Source organism: Corvus kubaryi, unplaced genomic scaffold, assembly GCF_017639235.1.
Source record: "Corvus kubaryi isolate FWS band 111438036 unplaced genomic scaffold, C.kubaryi_AGA036_p1.0 62935, whole genome shotgun sequence".
In the NCBI taxonomy this organism is placed as follows: domain Eukaryota; kingdom Metazoa; phylum Chordata; class Aves; order Passeriformes; family Corvidae; genus Corvus; species Corvus kubaryi.
Window position 1 is genome coordinate 31,427 of NW_024581491.1, and position 8,707 is coordinate 40,133.

Here is an 8,707-nt window from a genome sequence, read left to right on the forward strand (position 1 = left end):
CTGGGGGGGTTAATGAGCTGGGGACGTTAATTAGCCCAGTAGGGTATAATTTGTCCCAGGCGAGTTAATTGTGTCCCTACTGGGAGGGGGTGGGGCCTGCACTGCTACCTGTACACCCTGGGCCCCTTCCCCACTGCTGACCCCTTCCCCCCCAGAGGCCCACAAGAGAGGGCAGGAGGCTCCTCTCCCACGTCCAGGTCCCTTTTGGAGAGGCGGAGGGTCAGGGTGGTCGATCTGCCCCCTCCCCCACGCTTTTCTCAGGGCTTTCCAGTAAAAGCAGCGAAGAAAAACAGGCAGAGTCGTTATGGTGGGGGAGGGGCTTTAGAACGTTTTATTGGGGTGGGGGATGGGTTTGAAACCCCTTCGGAGGGGAGGGAAGGGGCCCAGAACCAGAACGCTTTCCAGGCTGGGAGAGGGAAGGGGCAGGTCAGGAGGGTGGGTCTCCCCCTTCGGGGGTTTCCCCACTTGGGGGGCTCCCCTCTCCCTCCCGCTGCCCTCCCCCTTCCTCCTCCTCTTCTCCCTCCCGCTCCCCCTCCTGCTCCATCCGCTCCCGGTAGTTCCTCCTGAAGAAGCCGCACTGTGGAAGAGGGGTGGGTAAGAATGGGGGAGGGACCCCAAGAGTGGGGTTCACCCCTCCCCCCATCGCAAAACTCCCCCCCACCTTGGCGAGGCCGAGGGAGATGAGGAGGAGGAGGAGGAGCCCCCCCACCCCTCCTCCCATGTAGACGGGGAGGGGATCGACTTCCCACAGCAGCTCCACCTTGGTCACTCCCTAAAACGAGCGGGCTTGGGGGAGGGGCTGTCCCAACTTCCAGGGCAGCCGCTCCCCACCCATTACCGGCACACGCCAGAGGTGGGGCGTGGCCTCCCCACACGGCCCCCTTCCCCCTGCCCATCCCAGAGCCCGCCCCCCGCCCCATTACCTGCGCTCGGAGGAGTTGGGGCGCGGCCGCCAGAAGGGGCAGGGGCAGCGTGAGCCAGAGGGCGGAGCAAAACTGGGAGTGGGCGGGTCCCTGCGGTGGGGGAGGGGTCAGAGGGGTGGGGCTCTGGGAGTGGGGGAAGGGCTACAGGAGGACGGACGGGTGGGGAGGGGTACCTGGCTGTGGGGGAGGGGCTGCAGGACAGCGCTGACCGTGATCCTTGCGGGGTTCGCCGGGGTCAAGAGGGTCGGGGGGCAGCGGAACAGCTGCAGGTGGGGCGTGGAGCAGGCCTGGGGGAGGGAGGGGTGGGGCCCTGAGTCAGAGCCCAGCCAGTGCCCCACAAGTGCCGGGCCGCCAGAGCACCTCCACTAGATCCCCCTGCCCCTGAGCATCCCCCCGCACCCTGCGATCAGAGTCCCCAGCCTCCCCCCTCACCTGGGCGATGCTCCTGTTCAGCTCCTGACCCACAGAGTCTCCCAGCTCCAGCTCCACAGCCACACAGGGGCTCCCTGGTTCCTATGGGGCAGTGGGTGAGTTTGGGGATAGGGGATCACTAGGGACAGGGGGGAGTGGGGGGATAGGGAGTCATTTGAGGGCAGGAGGTATTTTTGGGGCAGGAGGTCATTTAGGGGGTGGGGGGGGTCACAGGGGGCAGGGGGGAGAGTGGGGATCAGAAGGGAGTTTTGCCCCCTGTATTTGGGGGAAGGACTCCGGGGAGTGCTATTGGGCAGAGGTCCCCACTCACCACTCGCACTTGGGAGGCAGCCATGGCCACGCCGTGGGGCAGCACATGGGGCAGGAGGACAAAGGGTGTCACCTGTGGTTTGGGGCTGCCCTGGGGGGGTGGCCAGAGAAGCTCCACCTGTGGGGCAGAACTGGGGGTCAGGGCTGTGGGGGCAGCAGGATGGGGGGGAGTCACTTAGGGGGTTCACCTGATAGTGGTGCTGCACCGTCTTGTTGTGGGGCTGGGGAGGGGTGAAGTTTAAGTGGTGGGTGGAATCTTCTTGCCTGTGTGTGGGGCGGGGGGGATCAGTGGGGCCCGGCTGCCTGGGTCCCCCCTGAATCCATGGAGCAGGAATGTGTGGGGCTTACCAGGAGGCCACAAGGTCAAGGGCAAAGTGGACAGGGATGTCCCAGGAGTCCGTGTTGTCCCCGAGGGTGATGTTGGGCTCGTTATTGCTGTGGGGCAGGTGAGATCCACAGACATCACCTCCCTGCCCGACAGTGCCCCACAGACCCCTCCCCACCCCATGGACCCCACCTGCTCACAGTTGCGGTCAGCCCCAGGGATTGTCCCCATGAGGCATTTTGCTGAAGGTCAAAGGTCACCTCCACCAGCACCTGACACGGAGCAGAGTTGGGGTGTCTCGGGGGGCTGTCCCATAGCGACCCCTGCCCCCCAGCGCTGCCCCCCAGCTCTTACCTGCCAGCCAGAGCGGAGGACGGGGCAGCTGAGGTTGCAAGTGAGGCCCCACGGCTGCCCCTCGAAGCCCTGGGAGTCCCAGCAGTGGATGGGCATCGGCACCAGAGTCGAGGCCTGGGGGAGATATGGGGCTGGGATCTGAGGGGCCTGAACACCTGTGTCCTTCCCCATCCCGTATTTTGGGGTCCCACATACCTGGCTGGCTCGGGCCCGCCGGAAAGAGACCCCCAGGAGGTGGTTCACTTGTAGGGCCACCCCATAGGCATCTTCCCCCCTGTTCTTCACAATCAACAGAACCCCCAGTTCGGCACTAGGGACCCCCAAAACAGCTGCACCCCTTGGCACCACCTTGACCCCCAAGTCGGCTTCGCACACCTCGTCAGCCCCACAGTTCTGCTCAAAGGGGATCTATGGGGCAGGGAAGAAAGGGGACATGTTAATTTTGGGGGACCCCACCACCCTCCCATTGCATCCCACATCCCAGCCCCACTGTGGTGTTACCTCAGCCCAGGTGGGGGGGGCACTGCTGGGGTGCAGGATGTGCCCTGGTGGGTCCCTATGGGGCAAGGTGATGGTGACAGTGACACGGATTGGGGTGACGAAGTCCTCAAGGCAGGGCTGGAGCACAAGCGACAGAAGGTTGGAGGGCACCCCAGAAGTGGGGGACAGCACCCCCAGCCACACCCCAGAAGTGTCAGTCCCCCACCCCCAAGGGTATGTCCCACCCCCCAAGTGCTGGTTCCCCTCTGCCCCCCAAGTGTGGGTTCTGGCCCCTTCCCAAAGGTGGATCCCACCCCCTAAGTGTCGGTCCTACCCCCACCACAAAATTGGATCCCACCCCCCAAGTGTGGGTCCTGCCCCATGTGGGTCCCTACCAGCACCCTCAGCGCCTCCTGCTGGCAACTCTGCCCTGGCTGCATCTCCCCGGCCCAGCTCTGCTGCCCCTCCCCAAAATGCCCCCGACCTTGTGCCCGCTGGGGGTCAACGTCCGCCTGGAACGTCACCGGGGTCACCAGGTCACCTAGAGATCAAGAGCGAGGCAAAAGGTCAGCGGTTGCCGCAGCACTTCCTGGAGGCCCTCGCGTGCACCCCTCCCCGGACCTGGGGGGCGCAGGCAGAGGCGGAAGGTCACAGTGCTGGCGGTGACATTGGAACAGTCGACCCAGCGGGTCGGGATCACAGGGGGTTCAAAGGTCAGGTGGGGGGTGACCCTCAGCACTGGGCGGGACCTGCAAGGGAAAAGACGTGAGGGAGGGGATACATCAGGGGTGGCACTGGTTGTGTCACCACCTCCCTCTCCCCCCATGTCCCCCGGTGTCCCTCCCTCTGGACCCACCCCCAAGTTCTCATCCCCACTCCCATGTCCCCATCTCTGCCCCATCTACCCATGTCCCTGTTCCCACCCCATCTCCATGTCCCCATCTCCACCCCTAATGTACCCATCCCCATGTTCCTGTTCCCATCACCTTCCCTGTTTCCACCCCAATGTTCTCATCCTTGACTGTGTCCCCATCCCATCATCACCATCCATGTCCCCATGACTCCATCCCTTGTCTCCACCCCCATATTCCCATCTCCATAAAACCATCACCACCTGTGTCCCCACCCACAATGTCCCTTCCCGACTCCTTCTCCATACTCACATCCTCATCACTGTCTTTGTGTCCCCACCCATGTCCCCCTTTCCATCCCCATGTTCTTGTCCCCAAGCCTGGGCCCCCATCACTCTTCCCACAACTTCAACCTCATGTCCCCATCACCATCCCTGTCCCTACCCACATATCCCCATTTCCTCACCCTCACCCCTGTGTCCCCCATGACCCCCCATGTCACCTCATTACCACGACGTGTCCCTCCATCCCCACTGCCATATCTACCAGTCCATCCCCTGTGAGGTCCAGGCCACCAGCAACCGCCTGCCCGAAAAAACGCCCCAGGGCCACCACTTTCCCCTGCAACCTCTGGGGGGGAGGGGACACTTTTAGCCACCTGATGTCCCCTCCCCCGCAGGGGGCAGGTCTGCTCCCCCTCATTCCCCAGCTCCTACCTGTCGGGGGAAGGGCTTCACTCCCCCAGGGCACCCCGAAAAGATGTAGACAGCCCCACATTCCTCGTCCTCCAGGGGGGCTCCCACGGCCACCTCGGGCAGGTTGTCACCATCCAGGTCTCCCAGAGTGGCCAAGGATGCCCCAAAACGGCCCAAGGGGTGACCTGAGGCACCCCAAAGCTCCCCAGAGGGATGCAGGGCATCCTGGGGGAACAAGGACATTGTGGGAGTCAACCCCAGTCCCATGGACCTCAGATTGGACCTGGCCCCCACCTTTAGGTTACCCTGCATCACCCCTGTTCCACGGACCTTGGGTCAGGGTCACCATAGTCACCCTATGACCTTGAGTTTCGGTCATTCTGGTCACCCCATTGTCCCCAAGCTGGTGGCACCATGTTGACCCCATGCTTTTGGTTTGGGGTCACCCTGGCCACCTCATGACCCTGGTAACTCTGGGTTGGTGTCACCACTGGTCACTCCAGTCCCATGTCCCTAAGACTGGGGTGACCAGGGTGTCACCCTGGTCAGCCCCATCCCATGGTCCTTGGCTTGAGGCCACCATGGTCACCCAATATCCCTGGGTTGGCGTCCCCCTATAGCAACGTGCCCCCCCCCAAGTGTTCCCAGGGTTGGTGGTGGCCCCAGGGGCAGTGCCCTCCTTACCTCCTTCCACGTGTACACGTGCACCCGTCCTCCCCGCTGCCCATCATAGTGGCTGGGGGCCCCCACTAGCAATGCCACTGTCACCCCACCCTGGTCCAGCGTGCAGAGGGTTGCCCCAAAATAGGACCCCACCTGTGGGGAGACATCTGTGTCACTGGGTAGGCACATCCATGGGAACCTCCCCAAAGTAGGATCCCACCTGCAGGGTGACATGTGTTGCCTGGGAGAGGGTGGGGACACCCATGGGACCCCTCCCCCATGGCACAGAGGGTTGCCCTGAATTAGGACCTCACCTGTGCGAGGACATCTGTGTCACCTGGGGGAAGTGGGGACACTCAAGGAACCCTGTCCCCACCATACCTGCTCCCCAACGAGGGTCTGCAGCACTTGCCAGTCCCCAGTAGCTCTGGACACCTCGAAGAGGACCATCCCCCCCACGTGGAGGTGACGGGGTGCCCCTGCAGCCACCAGTACCCGGGCAGGGATGTGCAGCCCAACCACCGAGTAGCCTGGGGGAGGGGGGGTTACCAGGGTCACCAGGGTCAACCTGGTTCCCAAGGTGGGGGACACCTTGGCCACCCCATGTCCCTGGATTGGGGTCACCAGGGTCAAGGTGGTCACCAAGGTGTGCTGACCTGGTCACTCTGTGCTTTGGGATGGAGTCACCATGGTCACCCTGGGTTGGGGTCACCATGATGACCTGGTTCTCAAGCTGGGGTCACCTGAGTCTCCCCACAGCCCTGAGATGCCACCATAGTCAACCTGGTCCGTGGTTGGGTCCTGACCCACCACCATGATTCCACCCACATTGCCCCTCCCCCAGGATCTACCCCCCCACTAACTCCTCTGCCCCTCATCTATTATCCCTCCTCCATCCATGTAACCCCTCCCCCCTAATTAACACTTCTCACCTAGGTATCCCTCAGAACCGCTCTTGTTCAGGTGGGGGTTGGGCACGAAGGTCTCATTCTCTTGCAGCTCCAGCAGCCCCCCCCGCTCCGTTATCGGCCCCCACCGCCCCCGTCACCCGCCGGCCCTGGGGGGAGGGAGGACCACATGAGCACGAGGAACCCCCACCCCCACCCTGACACTCAACCTCCTCGCCCCCTTCCCACCTGGATGACATCAACACTGATCCCGCTGGAGCACATCTCCAGGTGAAAGCTGTGCAGCTGGGTGGTACCTGGGGGGGAGAGGCGAGAGAGGACTGGGAGTGTTGGAGATGGATGTGGGGGAGGTATTAATTAGGGTGAGGGAGGGGTTAATTGGGGTGGGGTGCATGCCCCAACTGGTTTTGGGTCCCCTCCATGTCACAGCTGTGTTACTGGGGGGGGGAGGCATTAATTTGGGGCGGAAGCAGGGTGGGGTGTCAGGTACCCTGAATGTTGGCTGGTTGGGGTGGGGGAGGGGTGGTGTTGGGGTACCCTCGATGTCATAGAGCCGCGCCTGCAGCTCCTGGAAGAGGCTCTGGAGCTGCTCGAAGCTCTTGAGCACCTGCACGAAGCTAGGCCCGGAGGCAAATTGCTGCAGGTACAGCTGCGTGTTGGGGGTGTTGAAGTTATTCCCCACCTGGCCGGGGGAGACACCGGGTGTTACTGGGACAGGGGGGCCATTGCACATTCCCTCCATCTGCCACGCCCTCAGGATGAGCAGCCATGGCCGCGCCCACCCAGGGCCGTGCCCACCATGATGACACCCACCCAAGAGCCATTCTGCCACACCCAAACCCTCAAATGGCCACGCCCATAACCCACACCCGCCTACACCCACCATTAGAACCCATTGCCACTCCCACCACCACTGGTCGTGCTCCCCGTGACCACCCCGTGACCAAGCCCGCCCCCCCCCCACACCTACTCACGGTAATGCCCACCCGTGACCACATCCGCACGACGGCCACGCCCGCACCACCACCAGCCCCACCATGACCGCGCCCGCCATGCCCTCTCTGCCCTGCCTGGTCCGCCACGACCACACCCTCATGGCCACGCCCACCCCGGCCACGCCCACCCCGATGACGTAGCGGTGGATGCCGCGCTCCTCGGCCGCGCGCACGCTGCTCTCCGTGTCGCTGTCGGTGGCGTCGCCGTCCGTGATCAGCACCAGCACCCGCCGCGCCGCCGGCCGCGCCCCCCGCCGCTCTGAGAACAGCGTCTGCCTGCACAGAGCGCCGTGGGTGCTGCACGTGGGGCTGGGGGGGCCACCGGCGGGCGCAGGGGGTCATTCTGGGAGCCCGGGGGGTAGCGGGGGTGAAGAGGGTGCAGCAGAGGAACAGTGGGGTGCTGGGTGCTGGTGGGGAGCAGCTCAGGGTCAACAGTGGGGCACATGTGGGTGCTGGAGGGTGGCAGTGGGGTGCAGGGGGCACAAGGGTGGTTCCGGGGGGCAGAGTGGGGTGCTATGAGTGTGGTGCCCTGCTGTGGGGTGGCAGTGGGGCACAGGGGTGGCATTAGGAGGGCACTAGGGTGGCAGTAGGGTGGCAGGGGATTCAGTGGGGCAGCTGGGGTGCTGGAGGGTGGTGAGCAGGAGCAGAGGATGGTGTGGGGCAGCAGTGGGGCATAAGGGGTGGCTGTGGGGCAGCTGAGGGGCAGCTATGGGGTGCAGTGGGGCAGGCCGTGTCTCACACAACGAAGGCGATGGCAGCAAAGGTGTCAGTGAGGCCCCCACGCTGTCTCAGCCCCCGCAGCAGCTCCCGAGGCCGCGGCTTGGCCACAAATTCCTCCAGCGTGAACACAGTCTGCACCCCATCCGAGAACTGCACTGCCCCGAACTGCCCACGTGGAGCACTGTCAGCGCCCACCCTGCCGGAGCCGTGGGCCCAGAGCCCCCGATAGCCTCCTACTGCCCCTGAACCCCTATAGTGTTCCCTATAGCCCCCCACGGTCCCCATTCCCCCATAATGTTCCCTATAGCCCCTAGCCCCCTATAGTGCCCCCATGGCCCCCATCCCCCACAGTGTTCCCTATAGCCCTCATCTCCCATAGTGCCCCTACAGCCCCTGTACTCCCCCCACTTCCCCCTCTGTAACACCCCCAGAACTCCCACCCCCCTGCACCCCCCACAGCCCTCCCGGGCGTACATGGACGGAGGTGTTCTCTAGCTTCTCCATCACGTCCACCATGAAGTCCCGGATGGCCCCAAACTGGGAGGGGCTCATGCTGCTGGAGCCGTCGAACAGGAACACCAGGTCCACCGGGGCCCGCTGGCAGCCTGGGGTCATGGGGGGGTCACTGGGGGTGTCACCACTGGGGGGGGGGGAGGGCCACGGGGAATGGCTCAGTGGCCCCAGCAGTCAGCCAGGGCCATCCTGTGTCCATGATGGCCTCCATGGGTCAACCATGGTCTCTATGTGTCAATCCTGGGTCAGCCATGGGTCAAGCCCCAAGGTCAATCATCATGGCCACCATGGGTCAGCCATGGGTTCACCACACTCTCCATGGGTTGGGGGCCATCTCTGGGGTGGCCCCTCACCTTGACGTCCGGGCATCAGCTCCTGCCGCAGTCTCAGCTGAGGGTCGAGCAGGAGGCAGACCCCGCTCACGTACATGTTGCGGTCGCAGACGTGGGTGAAGCCCGGGCCACAGGCCTGGGGAGCGGCGAGAAAGGAGCAGAGGGTGGGGCTGAGAGGGGAAGGGGCGGGGTGGGGCTGAGGGTGGG

At 64.1% G+C, this 8,707-nt stretch overlaps 1 protein-coding gene across 1 annotated transcript; it reads right to left on the reverse strand.

The window, feature by feature from the left end:
- Positions 1-302: 302 nt before the first annotated feature.
- On the reverse strand, positions 303-8,672 carry LOC121672596 (integrin alpha-L-like). Its single transcript, XM_042045297.1, is given in 26 exon segments — positions 303-577; positions 662-772; positions 924-1,013; positions 1,097-1,210; positions 1,356-1,436; positions 1,666-1,782; positions 1,853-1,928; positions 2,013-2,099; positions 2,182-2,261; positions 2,344-2,457; positions 2,539-2,751; positions 2,845-2,961; positions 3,219-3,364; positions 3,445-3,572; positions 4,177-4,304; positions 4,391-4,594; positions 5,054-5,185; positions 5,414-5,562; positions 5,965-6,046; positions 6,048-6,089; positions 6,169-6,236; positions 6,478-6,622; positions 7,064-7,211; positions 7,675-7,820; positions 8,130-8,260; positions 8,522-8,672. Coding segments are annotated over 26 exon segments (3,075 nt in total). The 5' UTR covers positions 8,598-8,672; the 3' UTR covers positions 303-427.
- Between the last annotated feature and the right edge of the window lie 35 nt (positions 8,673-8,707).